Source organism: Salmo salar, chromosome 12, assembly GCF_965601325.2.
Source record: "Salmo salar chromosome 12, fSalSal1, whole genome shotgun sequence".
NCBI classification, from domain to species: domain Eukaryota; kingdom Metazoa; phylum Chordata; class Actinopteri; order Salmoniformes; family Salmonidae; genus Salmo; species Salmo salar.
In genome coordinates this window covers 11,999,834-12,020,000 of record NC_138302.1, presented here as the reverse complement: position 1 = coordinate 12,020,000, position 20,167 = coordinate 11,999,834, and the positions used below count along the sequence as shown (strand labels likewise).

At 39.7% G+C, this 20,167-nt stretch overlaps 1 protein-coding gene across 1 annotated transcript in view; it reads left to right on the top strand.

Annotated features, from left to right (window-relative positions):
- Positions 1 to 16,968, top strand: part of LOC106592099 (uncharacterized) — a 75,053-nt gene extending 58,085 nt beyond the window's left edge. The window contains exons 55-63 of the mRNA XM_082958575.1: positions 1,693 to 1,746; positions 2,085 to 2,192; positions 2,449 to 2,502; positions 9,586 to 9,675; positions 9,935 to 10,253; positions 10,765 to 10,877; positions 11,007 to 11,075; positions 11,209 to 11,442; positions 15,096 to 16,968. Coding sequence (XP_082814701.1) covers positions 1,693 to 1,746; positions 2,085 to 2,192; positions 2,449 to 2,502; positions 9,586 to 9,675; positions 9,935 to 10,253; positions 10,765 to 10,877; positions 11,007 to 11,075; positions 11,209 to 11,442; positions 15,096 to 15,242 — 1,188 coding nt within the window. The 3' untranslated portion in view covers positions 15,243 to 16,968. The remainder of the gene's footprint in view (positions 1 to 1,692; positions 1,747 to 2,084; positions 2,193 to 2,448; positions 2,503 to 9,585; positions 9,676 to 9,934; positions 10,254 to 10,764; positions 10,878 to 11,006; positions 11,076 to 11,208; positions 11,443 to 15,095) is intronic.
- The last annotated feature ends 3,199 nt before the right edge of the window (positions 16,969 to 20,167 follow it).

Genomic DNA, 20,167 nt, shown 5'->3' with positions numbered 1-20,167 from the left:
CATACATCCTGTATCAGTCTACAGCCCTATCTCAGTCACTACTATAGACCCATACATCCTGTATCAGTCTGCAGCCCTATCTCAGTCACTACTATAGACCCATACATCCTGTATCAGTCTACAGCCCTATCTCAGTCACTACTATAGACCCATACATCCTGTATCAGTCTACAGCCCTATCTCAGTCACACTATAGACCCATACATCCTGTATCAGTCTACAGCCCTATCTCAGTCACTACTATAGACCCATACATCCTGTATCAGTCTACAGCCCTATCTCAGTCACTATTATAGACCCATACATCCTGTATCAGTCTACAGCTCTATCTCAGTCACTACTATAGACCCATACATCCTATATCAGTCTCTACAAACACAAGTTATTGTATACGTTTACTAAGGCTAGTTTACACAGGCTAGTTTACTAAGGCTAGTTTACAAAGGCTAGTTTACTAAGGCTAGTTTACTAAGGCTAATTTACTCAGGCTAGTTTACTCAGGCTAGTTTACTAAGGCTAATTTACTCAGGCTAGTTTACTCAGGCTAGTTTACTCAGGCTAGTTTACTAAGGATAGTTTACAAAGGCTAGTTTACTAAGGCTAGTTTACCAGGCTAGTTTACTAAGGCTAATTTACTCAGGCTAGTTTACTCAGGCTAGTTTACTCAGGCTAGTTTACTAAGGATAGTTTACAAAGGCTAGTTTACCAAGGCTAGTTTACTAAGGATAGTTTACAAAGGCTAGTTTACTAAGGCTAGTTTACTAAGGCTAGTTTACTCAGGCTAGTTTACTCAGGCTAGTTTATCTAGGCTAGTTTACTAAGGATAGTTTACTAAGGCTAGTTTACTAAGGCTAGTTTACTCAGGCTAGTTTACTAAGGCTAGTTTACTAAGGCTAGTTTACTCAGGCTAGTTTACTAAGGCTAGTTTACTAAGGCTAATTTACTAAGGCTAGTTTACAAAGGCTAGTTTACAAAGGCTAGTTTACTAAGGATAGTTTACCTAGGCTAGTTTACTAAGGATAGTTTACTAAGGATAGTTTACAAAGGCTAGTTTACTAAGGATAGTTTACCTAGGCTAGTTTACTAAGGATAGTTTACTAAGGATAGTTTACAAAGGCTAGTTTACCAAGGCTAGTTCACTAAGGCTAGTTTACTAAGGCTAGTTTACTCAGGCTAGTTCACTAAGGCTAGTTTACTAAGGATAGTTTACAAAGGCTAGTTTACCTAGGCTAGTTTACTAAGGATAGTTTACAAAGGCTAGTTTACCTAGGCTAGTTTACTAAGGATAGTTTACAAAGGCTAGTTTACTCAGGCTAGTTCACTAAGGCTAGTTTACTAAGGATAGTTTACAAAGGCTAGTTTACCTAGGCTAGTTTACTAAGGCTAGTTTACAAAGGCTAGTTTACTAAAGCTAGTTTACTAAGGCTGGTTTACTAAGGCTAGTTTACTAAGGCTAGTTTACTAAGGATGTGTCCCAAATGGCCCTAGATCTATGTGCCCTGATCTAAAGTAGTGCACTATATAGGGAATAGGAAGACCTATGTGCCCTGGTCTAAAGTAGTGCACTATATAGGGAATAGGGTACCATTTGGGACGGAACCCTACGTGACCTTGCAGTTGTACTACTCTGACCTCTAGTTTGAGCTCTAGCTTGATCTCTGTCACCTTTGACCTCTGTCCTCTTTCCTACAGGGTCCTCCAGGACTACCGGGGTTGAAGGGAGATCCAGGCAGGAAGGGAGACAAGGTGACAACACCCCCCCCCCCCCCTCCCCGTGCTAACTAAGTGTGTGTTATGTGTGTAGGGTCATCACAGTGCTAACTAAGTGTGTGTTATGTGTGTAGGGTCATCACAGTGATAACTAAGTGTGTGTTATGTGTGTAGGGTCATCACAGTGATAACTAAGTGTGTGTTATGTGTTTAGGGTCATCATAGTGATAACTAAGTGTGTGTTATGTGTGTAGGGTCATCACAGTGATAACTAAGTGTGTGTTATGTGTGTAGGGTCATCACAGTGATAACTAAGTGTGTGTTATGTGTGTAGGGTCATCACAGTGATAACTAAGTGTGTGTTATGTGTGTAGGGTCATGGAGGTCTGATTGGGCTGATAGGCCCTCCAGGAGAGTTTGGAGAGAAGGGAGACAGAGGGTTTCCAGGGAACCAGGGTCTACTGGGACCCAAAGGAGACGAGGTGACACACACACACACACACACACACACACACACACGTGAATCTAAGGCTCTTGGTCTGATAAAATACTGTTATCCCTTTCACCTAAAGCCTGGACTATGTTGAATCCAAGGCTCTTGGTCTGATAAAATACTGTGTTAGCCCTTTCAGCTAAAGCCTGGACCATGTCTAGCAATGTTACTGATGGTGGTTGCAAACCACCAGCATTACACACACGTATATGTTGTTGTATTGATGGTGTGTTTTGTTGATTCAGGGTCTGGTTGGTCTAGCAGGTCCTAATGGTCCTCCAGGTCTACCTGGTCTCTCTGTGAGTATCACTATCTATTTCTATTACTGTTACAATTACTTACTATTATTATTACTTAACATTACTATTACAATTACTTACTATTACAATTAATTACTATTATTATTACTTACTATTACAATTACAATTATTTACTATTATTATACTTACTATAATTATTACTTACTATTACAATTACTTACTGTTACTGTTACAATTACTTACTATTACTGTTACAATTACTTAGTATTACAATTAATTACTTTTACAATTACTTACTATTACAATTACTTACTATTATTATTACTTACTATTACAATTTCTTACTATTACTGTTAAAATTACTTAGTATTACAATTAATTACTTTTACAATTACTTACTATTACAATTTCTTAATATTACAATTACTTACTATTACAAATACTTACTATTATTATTACTTACTATTACAATGAATTACTATTACAATTAATTACTATTATTATTACTTACTATTTGAATTACAATTACTTACTATTACTACTACATAATACTACTTACGATAACAATTACGTACTATAACAATTGCTTACTATTCTTTTTACTTACTATTACTTACTATTATTTTTTACTTACTATTACTTACTATTATAATTACTTACTATTACAAGTTTTTACTTTTACAATTACAATTACTTACTATTACTATTACTTAATATTACTATTACCATTGCTGTTACATTACTATTACTATCACTTACTATTACTTACTATTACAATGACTTACCTTTACTATTACTTACTTTTATTGACTATTACTAGTACTTACTAATGCTATTGCTTACTATTACTATTACTTACTATCACTATTATAATTACTTACTATTGATATTACTTACTATCACTATTACTTACTATCACTATTACTTGCTATTACTATTATATACTATTACTATTACTTAATATTTCTTACTATCCCTATTACTTACTATCACTATTATATACTATTACTATTATATAATATTACTATTACTTAATATTACTTACTATAACTATTACTTACTATCACTATTGCTTACTATTACTATTACTTACTATCACTATTACTTACTATTTCTATTTTGTACTATCACTATTACTTACTATTACAATTATTTACAATTGCTGTTACTTACTATTACTTACTCTTACTAACGATTACTAGTACTTACTATCACTATTACTTACTATTACTGGTACTTACTATCACTAGTACTTACAATCACTATTAATTGCTATTACTTACTATTAATATTGCTTAATATTACTTGACTTACTAGTACAATTATTTACAATTGCTGTTACTTACTATTACTATTACTGGTACTTACCATCACTAGTACTTACTATTACAATTGCTTACTATTACTAGTACGTGCTATAGCTATTACTTACTATTACTATCTATTACTATTGCTTGCTATTACTATTACTTACTATCGATATTACTTACGATTACTATTACTTACTGTTACTAGTACTTATTATTACTTTTACTGACTTTTACTGTTACTTACTATTATACTGTTACTTACTATCGATATTACTTATTCTTTCCTACTTTTACTATTACTTACTATTACAATGACTTACTATCGATATTACTTACTCTTTCTTACTATTTCTATTACTTACTACTACTAGTACGTATTATCACTTTTACTTACTATTACTTACATTTAGTGTTTCTATTACTTACTATTGATATTACTTACTCTTTCTTACTATTACTATTGCTTGCTATTACTATTACTTACTATCGATATTACTTACTGTTACTTACTATTTCTATTACTTACTATCGATATTACTTACTCTTTCTTACTATTACTATTGCTTGCTATTACTATTACTTACTATCGATATTACTTACTGTTACTTACTATTTCTATTACTTACTATCGATATTACTTACTCTTTCTTACTATTACTATTGCTTGCTATTACTATTATTTACTATCGATATTACTTACTGTTACTTACTATTACTATTACTTACTATCGATATTACTTACTCTTCCTTACTATTACTATTGCTTGCTATTACTATTATTTACTATCGATATTACTTACTGTTACTTACTATTACTATGATTTACTATCGATATTACTTAATCTTTCTTACTATTACTATTGCTTGCTATTACTATTACTTACTATCGATATTACTTATTGTTACTTACTATTACTATTACTTACTATCGATATTACTTACTCTTTCTTACTATTACTTACTATTACTATTACTTACTATTACTGTTACTTACTAGTACTGTTACTTACTGTTACTAGTACTTACTATCACTATTACTTACTATTACTTACTATTACTAACTATCGATATTACTTGCTATTACTATTTCTTACTATTACTATTACTTACTATCACTATTACTTGCTATTACTAGTACTTACTTTTGCTATTACTTACTATACATTTTACTTACTTTTCTTACTATTACTTTTGTGGGTAATAGCCGTGAAGGCACTATTGCTTACTATTACCATTACTTGCTCTTACTGTTACTTATTATTACTTTACCTTACTATCGATATTACTTACTCGTTCTTACTATTACTAATACTTACTATCGTTATTGCTTACTATTACTGTTACTTACGATTACTATTACTTACTATCAATATTACTTACTCTTTCTTACTATTACTAGTTCTTTCTTTTACTTACTATTACTTGTACTTACTATCACTATTACTTACTATTACCATTACTTACCCTTACTGTTACTTACTATTACAATTACTTACTATCGATATTACTTTCTTACTATTTCTATTTCTTACTATCGCTATTACTTACTATTACCTGCACTTACTATTACTTTTACTTACTATCGATATTACTTACTCTTTTTTACTTTTACTTACTATCTATATTACTTACTATTACTGTTACTTACTATTACTATACCTTACTATCACTTTTACTTACTGTTACTATTACTTATTATTACTGTTACTTACTATTACTATACCTTACTATCTGTATTACTTACTCTGTCTTACTATTACTACTACTTACTATTACTATTTCTTTCTATTACTATTACTTACTATTACTGTTACTTGCTATTACTATTAGAGGTCGACCGATTATGATTTTTCAACGCTGATACCGATTATTGGGGGACCACAAAAAGCCAATACCAATTAATCTGCTGATTTATTTATTTATTTGTAATAATGACAATTACAACAATAATGAATGAACACTTATTTTAACTTAATACAATACATCAATAAAATCAATTTAGCCTCAAATAAATAATGAAACATGTTCAATTTGGTTTAAATAATGCAAAAACACAGTGTTGGAGAAGAAAGTAAAAGTGCAATATGTGCCATGTAAAAAAGCTAACGTTTAAGTTCCTTGCTCAGAACATGAGAACATATGAAAGCTGGTGGTTCCTTTGAACATGAGTCTTCAATATTAGCAGGTAAGAAGTTTTAGGTTGTAGTTATTATAGGAATTATAGGACTATTTCTCTCTATACGATTTGTATTTCATATACCTTTGACTATTGGATGTTCTTATAGGCACTTTGGTATTGCCAGTCTTTAGTATTGCCAGTGTAACAGTGTAGCTTCCGTCCCTCTTCTCGCCCCTACCTGGGCTCGAACCAGGAACACATCGACAACAGCCACCCTCGAAGCATCGTTACCCAGGGGAAGAACTACTTCAAGGTCTCAGAGCGAGTGACGTCGCCGATTGAAACGCTACTAGTGCACACCCCGCTAACTAGCTAGCCATTTCACATCGGTTACACCAGCCTAATCTCGGGATTTGATAGGCTTGAAGTCATAAACAACTCAATGCTTGAAGCACAGCGAAGAGCTGCTGGCAAATGCACTAAAGTGCTGTTTGAATGAATGCTTACGAGCCTGCTGCTGCCTACCACCACTTAGTCAGACTGCTCTACCAAATCATAGACTTAATTGTAACATAATAGCACACAGAAATACGAGCCTTTGGTCATTAATATGGTCGAATACGAAAACTATCATCTCGAAAACAAAACGTTTATTCTTTCAGTGAAATACGGAACCGTTCTGTGTTTTATCTAACGGGTGTCAACCCTAAGTCTAAATATTGCTGTTACATTGTACAACCTCCAATGTTATGTCATAATTATGTACAATTCTGGCAAATTAATTACGGTCTTTGTTAGGAATAAATGGTCTTCACACAGTTCGCAACGAGCCAGGCAGCCCAAACTGCTGCATATACCCTGACTGCTTGCACGGAACGCAAGAGAAGTGACACAATTTCCCTAGTTAAAAGAAATTCATGTTAGCAGGCAATATTAACTAAATATGCAGGTTTAAAAATATATACCTGTGTATTGATTTTAAAGAAAGGCATTGATGTTTCTGGTTAGGTACACATTGGTGCAACGACAGTGCTTTTTTCACGAATGCGCTTGTTAAATCATCACCCGTTTGGCAAAGTAGGCTGTGATTCAATGAGAAATTAACAGGCACAGCATCGATTATATGCAACGCAGGACACGCTAGATAGACTAGTAATATCATCAACCATGTGTAGTTAACTAGTGATAATGTTAAGATTGATTGTTTTTTATAAGAAAAGTTTAATGCTAGTTAGTAATTACCCTTGCTTCTTGCTGCACTCGCGTAACAGGTAGTCAGCCTGCCACGCAGGCTCCTCATGGAGTGCAATGTAAGGCAGGTGGTTAGAGTGTTGGACTAGTAACCGGAAGGTTGCAAGATCGAATCCCCGAGCTGACAAGGTAAACATCTGTTCTTCTACCCCTGAACAAGGCAGTTAACCCACCGTTCCTAGGCCGTCATTGAAAATAAGAATGTGTTCTTAACTGACTTGCCTAGTTAAATAAAGGAAAAAAATATATAATAAAAAATCGGCCACAATCGGTGCCCCCAAAAAAATGCCGATTACCGATTGTTATGAAAATTTGAAATCGGCCCTAATTAAACGGCCATTCTGATCAATCGGTCGACCTCTAATTACTATTACTGTTACTTGCTATTACTATTACTGTTACTTACTATTACTATTACTTACTATCTATATTACTTACTATTACTGTTACTTACTATAACCAGTACCTACTATTACTTACTATTACATTACTTACTATTACTATACCTTACTATCGATATTACTTACTCTTTCTTACTATTACTATTACTTACTATCTATATTACTTACTATTACTGTTACTTACTATTGCTATTACTTACTATCGATATTACTTACTTTTTCTTACAATTACTTACTATTACTTACTATTACTAGTACTTACTATCGCTATTACTTACTATTACTAGTACTTACTATCACTATTACTTACTATTACTGTTACTTACTAGTACCGATACTTACTATTACTATTACTTACTATCACTATTACTTACTATTCCCTTTAATTACTATTACTTTTACCTACTATCGATATTACTTACTCTTTTTTCTATTACTATTACTTACTATCTATATTACTTACTATTACTGTTACTTGCTATATATACTACTTATTCTTTCTATTACTATTACTTACTATTACTAGTACTTACTTTTACTATTACTTACTATTACTATTACTTACTATTACTAGTACTTACTTTTACTATTACTTACTATTACTGTTACTTACTATTACTATACCTTACTATCGATATTACTTACTCTTTCTTACTATTGCTATTACTTACTTTTACTATTACTTACTATTACTGTTACTTACAATTACTGTTGCTTACTATTACTAGTACTTACTATCACTATTACTATTACTTACTATTACTATTACTTACTATTACTATACCTTACTATCGATATTACTTACTCTTTCTTACTATTACTATTACTTACTATCATTAGTACTTACTGTTACGTACTATCTATATTACTTACTATTACTGTTACTTACAATTACTATTTCTTACTATCGATATTTCTTACTCTTTCTTACTATTACTAGTTCTTACTTTTACTTACTATCACTATTACTTACTATCACTATTACTTACTATTACTTTTACTTACTATTACTGTTACTTACTATTACTGTCACTTACTATCATTATTACTTACTATTACTGTTACTTACTATTACTTACTGTCGATATTACTTACTCTTTCTTACTATTACTGTTACTTACGATTACTATTACTTACTATCTATATCTCTCTCTCTGTATCTCTATCTCTCTCTCTGTCTCTCTCGCTCTCTCTCTCTGTCTCTGTTGCTCTCTCTTTCGCTCTCTATCTCTTTCTCTGTCTCTCTCTTTCTCTCTCTCTCTGTCTCTCTTTCTCTCTCTCTCTCTGTCTCTCTTTCTCTCTCTCTTTGTATCTCTCTCTCTCTCAATTCAATTCAATTTGCTTTATTGGCATGATGTAACAATGTACATATAGCCAAAGATTACTTTGGATATTTACAATATGAAAATAATAAGAACAAAATTGTCAATGGGACAACAGTAACAACAATATAACCAAGGGTCAAAATAACCATACATTGCACAATAACAATAAGCATACAGTAGAGGACATGTGCAGGTTGATTGGTCTGCCAGACACTGTCCCTCATCTTAAGGCAGGCAGCAATGTAGTGCGCTGCCAACCCACAGCTCTCTGCGTCCTCCCCCAACAGGACGGGTAGCCTACTCATGGGGTCTTTGAAACCTTGAATAAGGGTTTCAAATTTGGGGAAATGACACTGTGATTGTTTTATATTTTTGACATTTTGTCAGGAAATGCAGCTCTGTCTCAGGTGCTGCTGTTGTGCAGTGATTGCACAGCCTTTCCTCTACAGGGAGCCAGGTTTTCCTGTGTCTACCCTTCTCAATGGCAAGGCTGTGCTCACTGAGCCTGTACTTTGTTAAGGTTTTTCTAAGGTTTTGATCAGTAACCATGGTCAAATTGTTTGCTTTCTCCCTCTCTCCTCTCTCTCTCTCTTTCTGTGTCATGCACTCTCTTTCTTTCTCTCTCTGTATCTCTCTCTCTCTTTCTCTCTGTATCTCTTTCTCTCTCCTCTCTCTCACACTCTCTCTCTCTCTCTCTCTCTCTCTCTCTCTCTTAGGGTAGAGTAGGACAGAAGGGTTCTAAAGGGAACCAGGGTCCCATCGGTTCTATCGGAGATACAGGTCCTGCTGGCCCTCCTGGACCTCCTGTGAGTTACACCTAGTACATCTGCTTAGAACCTTAGAACTTCACCTAGAACCTTAGAACCTCACCTAGAAAGTCCACATAGGACCATAGAGCCACACCTAGAGCCACTGCCTAGAACCTCCACAAATAACCTCCAAATAGAACCATAGAACATCACCTAGAACCTTCACATAGAACCTCCATCAGAACATCAGAAGATCGCATGAAACCTTCACATAGAACCTTAGAACCTCATTTAGAAATGCCTCTCCTCCTCTCAGGGTCTTCCTGCGGTGGGTCTTGAGTCTCCCCCGGTGCAGGAGAGAGGAAGGAGGAGGAGGCAACACTCTTCCTTTGACGGGGCTGCTCTGGAAGACGAGGAAGAGCAAGAGGGGATGGAGGGAAGGGAGGGAGGAGAGGAGGAGAGGATGCAGGCAGACCCGGCAGGGCAGGAGGAGGAGAAGGGGATGGAGGAGGTGTTTGCGTCTCTCTCTTCTATGAGGACAGAGGTAGAGGGTCTGAGGACCCCCCTGGGGACCTACCAGTATCCAGCCCGAACCTGCAAGGAGCTACAGCTGTTGTTCCCAAAGTACACTGATGGTACATACCTCTCTATCACTTTATCTGTCTGTCTGTCTGTCTGTCTGTCTGTCTGTCTGTCTGTCTGTCTGTCTGTCTGTCTGTCTGTCTGTCTGTCTGTCTGTCTGTCTGTCTGTCTGTCTGTCTGTCTGTCTGTCTGTCTGTCTGTCTGTCTGTCTGTCATCCATCCATCTCTCTATGTCTCTATCTCTCTATCTCTATTTCAATCTATACATCTCTCTCTATTTATCACTCTATCTCTATATCAATCTATACATCTATCTCTATCTATCACCAGAGTTTACTGATGGTACCTACCTCTCAGTATATCTACCTCTGTCTGTCACTACATCAACAATGTACAACCTATATAATCAAATTATCAACAGAGCTTACATGCCCTCTCTACCATCTCTCTCTCTCTCTCCCATCTCTCTCTCTCTCCCATCTCTCTCTCTCCCTCTCTCTCTCTCCCTCTCTCTCTCATCTCTCTCCACCCCAAATCTACCCCCCCCCCCCCCCCCCCCCATAGGTGAGTACTGGATAGACCCTAACCAGGGTTGCCATAGAGACTCCTTCAAGGTGTTCTGTAACTTCACGGCCGATGGAGAGACATGTCTGTACCCTGACATTAAGTTCCAGTCGGTGAGTCCACAGGATCACTCTCCTCTCCTATCCTCCATATGAGCGAGGGACAAATCACTACAGGTAGAGCTGGGTTCAGTATAGTGAGAAGTGATGAATGTACTGTAATGACTGACGTGTCTTCTACAGGTGAAGCTGAGTTCCTGGAAAGGAGAGAAACCTGGTACCTGGTACAGCCAGTTCAGGAAAGGAAAGCAGGTACGCAGTGTGTGTGTTTCTTGTGATCCTGCTCTCTCCATGATATATCCCTTTTATACTCAATGCTCCCTCCCTCCCTCCCTCCTTCCATCCCTCCCTCCCTCTCTCTCTCTCTCTCTCTCTCTCTCTTCAGTTCTCCTATTCAGGTTCAGATGGCAGTCCGGTCCATGTAGTCCAGTTGGTGTTTCTTAAGCTGTTGAGTGCTTCATCCAGACAGACGTTCACCTACCACTGTCAGAACTCAGCCGCTTGGCTCCATACCGCCACCTTCAGCCACCAGCACGCGCTGCGCTTCAGAGGGAGCAGTGGAGAGGAGCTCACGCACCAAGACACACACTACATCACAGCACTGCACGACGGCTGCCAGGTAACACACACACTACATCACAGCACTGCACGACGGCTGCCAGGTAAAACACACACTACATCACAGCACTGCACGACGGCTGCCAGGTAACACACACACTACATCACAGCACTGCACGACGGCTGCCAGGTAACACACACACTACATCACAGCACTGCACGACGGCTGCCAGGTAACACACACACTACATCACAGCACTGCACGACGGCTGCCAGGTAACACAGACACTACATCACAGCACTGCACGACGGCTGCCAGGTAACACACACAGACACTACATCACAGCACTGCACGACGGCTGCCAGGTAACACAGACACTACATCACAGCACTGCACGACGGCTGCCAGGTAACACAGACACTACATCACAGCACTGCACGACGGCTGCCAGGTAACACAGACACTACATCACAGCACTGCACGACGGCTGCCAGGTAACACACACAGACACTACATCACAGCACTGCACGACGGCTGCCAGGTAACACAGACACTACATCACAGCACTGCACGACGGCTGCCAGGTAACACAGACACTACATCACAGCACTGCACGACGGCTGCCAGGTAACACACACACTACATCACAGCACTGCACGACAGCTGCCAGGTAACACACACACTACATCACAGCACTGCACGACGGCTGCCAGGTAACACAGACACTACATCACAGCACTGCACGACGGCTGCCAGGTAACACACACAGACACTACATCACAGCACTGCACGACAGCTGCCAGGTAACACAGACACTACATCACAGCACTGCACGACGGCTGCCAGGTAACACAGACACTACATCACAGCACTGCACGACGGCTGCCAGGTAACACACACACTACATCACAGCACTGCACGACAGCTGCCAGGTAACACACACACTACATCACAGCACTGCACGACGGCTGCCAGGTAACACAGACACTACATCACAGCACTGCACGACGGCTGCCAGGTAACACAGACACTACATCACAGCACTGCACGACGGCTGCCAGGTAACACAGACACTACATCACAGCACTGCACGACGGCTGCCAGGTAACACACACACTACATCACAGCACTGCACGACGGCTGCCAGGTAACACAGACACTACATCACAGCACTGCACGACGGCTGCCAGGTAACACAGACACTACATCACAGCACTGCACGACGGCTGCCAGGTAACACAGACAGTCGCAGGCACAGAGACACAGACACACACACACACACTACATCAATACACACGCATGCACCGACACACACACAAACACACATATACACACAAATACATGCACACACACACACACACGCACACGCACACACACAAACACTATTGCTATTGTAATTACAATTGTTAGATGTGTAATAATTCTATCAAGTCTGCATCCCAAATGGACCCTTTTCCCTGAGTAGTGCACTGTATATGGAATAGGGTTCCATTTGGGCCGTGGGGAACCGTGGATATTGGACAAAGGCTATCACAAAACACTGTTGACACAACCTGTCCTAACGCCATCACTATCACCAAAACACTGTTGATCTAACCTGTCCTAACGCCATCACTATCACCAAACACTGTTGACACAACCTGTCCTAACGCCATCACTATCACACTATCACCAAAACACTGTTGACACAACCTGTACTAACACCATCACTATATCACCAAACACTGTTGACACAACCTGTCCTAACACCATCACTATCACACTATCACCAAAACACTGTTGACACAACCTGTCCTAACGTCATCACTATCACACTATCACCAAAACACTGTTGACACAACCTGTCCTAACACCATCACTATATCACCAAACACTGTTGATCTAACCTGTCCTTCCGCCATCACTATCACCAAACACTGTTGATATAACCTGTCCTAATGCCATCACTATCACCATAACACTGTTGACACAACCTGTCCTAATGCCATCACTATCACCAAACACTGTTGACAAAACCTGTCCTAACGCCATAGCTATCACCAAACACTGTTGACACAACATGTCCTAACACCATCACTATCACCAAAACACTGTTGATCTAACCTGTCCTAACGCCATCACTATCACCAAAACACTGTTGACATAACCTGTCCTAACACCATCACTATATCACCAAACACTGCTGACACAACCTGTCTTAACGCCATCACTATCACACTATCACCAAAACACTGTTGACACAACCTGTCCTAACACCATCACTATCACACTATCACCAAAACACTGTTGACACAACCTGTCCTAACACCATCACTATCACACTATCACCAAAACACTGTTGATCTAACCTGTCCTAACACCATCACTATCACACTATCACCAAAACACTGTTGACACAACCTGTCCTAACACCATCACTATCACACTATCACCAAAACACTGTTGACCTAACCTGTCCTAACACCATCACTATCACACTATCACCAAAACACTGTTGACACAACCTGTCCTAACGCCATCACTATCACACTATCACCAAAACACTGTTGACACAACCTGTCCTAACACCATCACTATCACACTATCACCAAAACACTGTTGATCTAACCTGTCCTAACGCCATCACTATCACCAAACACTGTTGACACAACCTGTCCTAACAGCATCACTATCACCAAACACTGTTGACACAACCTGTCCTAACGCCATCACTATATCACCAAAACACTGTTGACACAACCTGTCCTAACACCATCACTATCACACTATCACTAAACACTGTTGACACAACCTGTCCTAACACCATCACTATCACACTATCACCAAAACACTGTTGACACAACCTGTCCTAACACCATCACTATCACACTATCACCAAAACACTGTTGACACAACCTGTCCTAACACCATCACTATCACACTATCACCAAAACACTGTTGACACAACCTGTCCTAACACCATCACTATCACCAAAACACTGTTGACACAACCTGTCCTAACAGCATCACTATCACACTATCACCAAAACACTGTTGACACAACCTGTCCTAACACCATCACTATCACACTATCACCAAAACACTGTTGACCTAACCTGTCCTAACACCATTCCTAACAGTTACCATTTCTGTGTCTGTGGGAAGAATTCCAAAAATGCTAATTCTAAATTGAAAAGAATCTGTTTGTCATTTTGAGATGTATTGTTGTTGTATGTCTGTGCATCTTGAGCAGTGACCTGTTGACCTTTGAGAAGGCGGAAGTTTCCATACGTTTTATTAAACAAATTCTGCTCTAATACAATTGAATGGCAGATGCCTTCTATGGAGCTTCTGAGGGCCTAGCCAATGTTGAGCTATCTAGCTGGATTTATCTCCCCGGAGATCACCAAAGACAAATCCTCCTCATGTTTTAAATCAGAATATCATTGAAAATAAGAATGTAATCAAAGAATATCATTGTAATATTATTGAAAATATGAAATAATTATATATTTTTTTTAAATACAACAATTATTTTACAAATCTTAAGTGTTTATCGACATCTCTCCGCTGTGTAGTCTCCTTCAGGTCAGGAACGGACACACACACTACACAAAAGCACACACTACACACACACACTACAAACACACACTACAAACACACACTACGCACACACACAGAAGTACATGTGTAATATCTGTTGATGAAATGTTTTCCTCCATCTCTCCCTGTAGTCTGGTTCAGGTCAGGAGAGGACAGTGTTAGAGTTTGATGCCCCTCAGTCAGACTCTCTCCCCCTCATCGACGTCTCTGTCTCCGACTTCGGACACAACAACCAGAAGTTTGGCTTCCAGCTAGGTCCCGTCTGCTTCAACGGTTAACGGCAGCCCTCCACAGCCGGTAACCGGGATGAGACGGCCGGTAACAGGACTAACATGCCTGGTAACAGGGTTGAGATCCACGGACATTTACACAGGGAAAACCAGGAGACTGGCTGATGCCACCAGAGAGATATTTATATAGCTTTACACCAGGACTCATCCATTCATACTAACAGACACACATTTGTCCATTCATACTAACAGACACTCATTCATTCATTCATTCATTCATTCATACAGACACACATTCATTCATTCATTCATTCATCCATTCCTACTAACAGTCACTCATTCATTCATTAATTCATCAATTCATCGATTCATACTTAGACACTCATCCATTCATCCATTCATACTAACAGACACTCATTAATTCATCCATTCATACTAACAGCCTGGTAACGGGGTTGAGATCCACGGACATTTACACAGGGAAAACCAGGAGACTTACTGATGCCATCAGAGAGATATTTATATAGCTTTACACCAGGACTCATCCATTCATACTTACAGACACTCATTCATCCATTCATACCAGAAGACACTCATTCTCTTATCCATTCATACTTACAGACACTCATTCATTCATTCATACCAGCAGACACTCATTCATGAATTCATCCATTCATCCATTCATACTAACAGACACTCATTCACTCATCATTCATTCATTCTTACAGACACTCATTCATTAATTAATCCATTCATCGATTCATCCATTCATACTTACAAACAGTCATGCATCCATTCATCCATACCTACATTCATTTAGCCGTACATTCATTCATCCATTCATCCATACCTACAATCCTTCATCCATACCTACATTCATTCATCCATTCATCCATACCTACATCCATTCATCCATACCTACATTAATTTATCCGTACATTCATTCATCCATTCATCCATACCTACAATCCTTCATCCATACCTACATTCATTCATCCATTCATCCATACCTACATCCATTCATCCATACCTACATTCATTTATCCGTACATTCATTCATCCATTCATCCATACCTACAATCCTTCATCCATACCTACATTCATTCATCCATTCATCCATACCTACAATCCTTCATCCATACCTACATTCATTCATCCATTCATCCATACCTACATCCATTCATCCATACCTACATTCATTCATCCGTACATTCATTCATCCATTAATTCATACCTTCATTCATTCATTCATTCATTCATTCATTCATTCATACACACAGTACATTGTCCATTAACTCAGTTGCTCACTCATTTATTCATCCATAATTCCTATACTCACTCCTTCCTATATTCACTCATTCATCCTGAAGCCAAAGAAGCACCTCTATATCTGGGAAACATTTCCACAACGTGTAACTAACGTTAATTAGATGCTGTATTCAAACCTCATGTTGTCCCAATTCTGTGTTGTTGATGTGTGTGTTTTTATATGAACAGTTTTCTGTTGTGTTCTAATGTATATTTGTGTGATACTCAACCATGGTGCTACAGTATTTTACTTGAGTATGTTTAATTTCATTTATGTCTTCCTTGTCAAAGGGAAAGGGAAGGCAGCCATTTTGTTTTTGTATTTGTAACATAATGATGATGATGAACAAAATTCTTGTCAGGACATTAGAGGATTATGATTTCACAATGCCATTTTATTCACACTTGTGGGAAAATTAAATAATGAATAACCCGTTTTAATAAAAATACAGAACTGTTCACCCAACTTAATGAAGCAGAAGTCTAAATGTGTTGACATTAATATTGTAGAGCAGGACCACACACATCCGGAAACACACATACACAGAAGATCACACACACACACACACACACACACACACACACACACACACACACACACACACACACACACACACACACACACACACACACACACACACACACACACACACACACACACACACACAGACAGAAGATCACACACACGCACACACACACAGAAGATTACACAGACACGCACACACACACAGAAGATTACACACGCACACACACACAGAAGATTACACACACACGCACACACACACACACACACGGAAGATTACACACACGCACACACACACACACACACACACACACACACGGAAGATCACACACACACACACACACACACGAACTCAGACGCACATATAACATTATAACTGTGATTAATAATTTGATATGAATATCAATCACGCAGACACAATGGTGATTACACTGTCTGCTTACTGCATAATGCATTCTCTCTCCCTTTGTCTCTCTCTGCCTTTCTCTCTCTCTTCCCTTATTTGTTTATCTCTGTCTCACTCTGTATCTGTCTGTCTCTCTCTATGTCTCACTCTGTATCTGTTTGTCTCTATGTCTCTGTCTCTCTCTGACTCTCTCTCTGTATCTCTCTCTTTCCCTATCTCTTTATATAAGTCTCTCTAGCTCTCTTCCCCTATCCATTTCTCTCTCTATCTCTCTCTCTTCCCCTATCTGTTTCTCTCTCTCTCTCTTCCCCTATCTATTTCTCTCTCTATCTCTCTCTCTTCCCCTATCTGTTTCTCAGTCTCTCTCTTCCCCTATCTGTTTCTCAGTCTCTCTCTTCCCCTATCTGTTTCTCTCTCTATCTCTCTCTCTTCCCCTATCTGTTTCTCTCTCTATCTCTCTCTCTTCCCCTATCTGTTTCTCAGTCTCTCTCTTCCCCTATCTGTTTCTCAGTCTCTCTCTTCCCCTATCTGTTTCTCTCTCTATCTCTCGTCCCCTATCTCTCTATCTCTCGTCCCCTATCTCTCTCTCTCTCTTCCCCTATCTATCTCTCGTCCCCTATCTCTCTCTCTCTCTTCCCCTATCTATCTCTCGTCCCCTATCTCTCTCTCTCGCTTCCCCTATCTATCTCTCGTCCCCTATCTCTCTCTCTCTCTTCCCCTATCTATCTCTCGTCCCCTATCTCTCTATCTCTCTTCCCCTATCTATCTCTCGTTCTCTCTCTTCCCCTATCTATCTCTCGTTCTCTCTCTCTCTCTTCCCCTATCTATCTCTCGTTCTCTCTCTCTCTCTTCCCCTATCTATCTCTCGTTCTCTCTCTTCCCATATCTATCTCTCGTTCTCTCTCTCTCTCTTCCCCTATCTCTCTCTCTTCCCCTATCTCTCTCTCTCTCTTTCTTCCCCTATCTCTCTCTTTCCCTATCTCTCTCTCTCTCTCTCTCTCTCTCTCTCTCTCTCTTCCCTATCTCTTTATATATGTCTCTCTCTCTCTCTTCCCCTATCTGTTTCTCTCTCTCTCTCTTCCCCTATCTGTTTCTCTCTCTCTCTCTTCCCCTATCTGTTTCTCTCTCTCTCTCTCTCTCTTCCCCTATCTGTTTCTCAATTCAAGGGGCTTTATTGGCATGGGAAACATAAACAATAAAAATGTACAGTAAACATTACACTCACAAATAGTTACAAAAGTATAAAGTATCTCTCTCGCTCTCTTCCCCTATCTGTTTATGTCTGTGTCATGCTGTCTGTCTCTCTTGTTTCCCTCTCTCTCTTCCCCTATCTGTTTCTCTGTTTCTCTGTCTCTCTCTGTCTCATGCTCTCTGTCTCTCTCTCTCTGTCTCTCTCTGTCTCTCTCATACACTCACATGGCACACACACAAACACCTCACGGCACACACACAAACACCAAACACCTCAAAAGCGAGTGGACCTCATTTCCCATGAGTCTGTGCTCTGTGATATTAAGTCAGTTTTGCCCTTGACTTCTCTCTGCCCCCCTCATTCTGTTATCTTTTCTCCTCTATAGTTATCTACCTCCCTCTCTCTCTCACCACTCCCCCGCCCTCCGTCACTCTCACTACTTCCCTCCCTCCCTCCCTCCCTCCCTCCCTCCCTCCCTCCCTCCCTCCCTCCCTCCCTCCCTCCCTCCCTCCCTCCCTCCCTCCCTCCCTCCCTCCTCCCTCCCTCCCTCCCTCTCACCACTCTCATTCCTCCCTCTCTCATCATATTTAGTCATTTGTTGATCATTTAACCTCCTAGTCTCTGATGAGAGGATAGGAGGAGGAGGAGGAGAGAAGAGGAGAGAAGAGGAGAAGAGGAGAGGAGAGGAGGGAGAGAAGAGAATAGAAGAGAGGAGAGGAAAGGAGAGGAGAGGAGGAGAAAAAGAGGAGAGGAGGAGGAGGAGAGGAGGAGGAGAAAAAGAGATGAGAGGGCAGGGGAGGAGAGGAGGGGATGAGGAGAGGAGAGGAGGAGGAGGAGAAAAAGAGGAGAGGAGGAGGAGAAAAGAGATGAGAGGACAGGGGGAGGAGGGGGAGGAGGAGGAGGAGAGTTGGAGGAGAAGGAGGAGGAGTGGAGGAGGAGGAGAGGAGGAAGAGAAGGAGTAGAAAAAGAGGAGAGGAGGAGGAGAAAAAGAGATGAGAGGACAGGGGAGGAGGGGAGGAGGAGAGGAGAGGAGGAGAAGGAGGAGGAGGAGGAGGAGAGGTGGAGGAGAAGGAGGAGGAGGAGGAGAAAAAGAGAGGAAAGAGAGGATAGTGGTTTGTGAATCCCTCAAAACAATTTACACTGCAGATGGAGAATGGACAACCATCACACACACATCATTAAACACGGTGTGTCTGTGTTCTGATGTGTGTGCATGTTTGTTTGTTGGCTTGCATGTTGTATTGTGTCTGCAGGATCATTGCATGCAGTAAATTGTGTGTGTGTGTGTGTGTGTGTGTGTGTGTGTGTGTGTGTGTGTGTGTGTGTGTGTGTGTGTGTGTGTGTGTGTGTGTGTGTGTGTGTGTGTGTGTGTGTGTGTGTGTGTGTGTGTGTGTGTGTTCATTGAGCTCAGTGGAGTCAAATCATAAATCATTCATACAATGACAAGACCTCTCCTTCCGCCCTTTATGCTTTCTCTCCTCCTGCTCCTCCTCCACTCTTCCTCCCTTCACTCATTTCTCCCTTCTCTGTCACTTCCTTTCTTC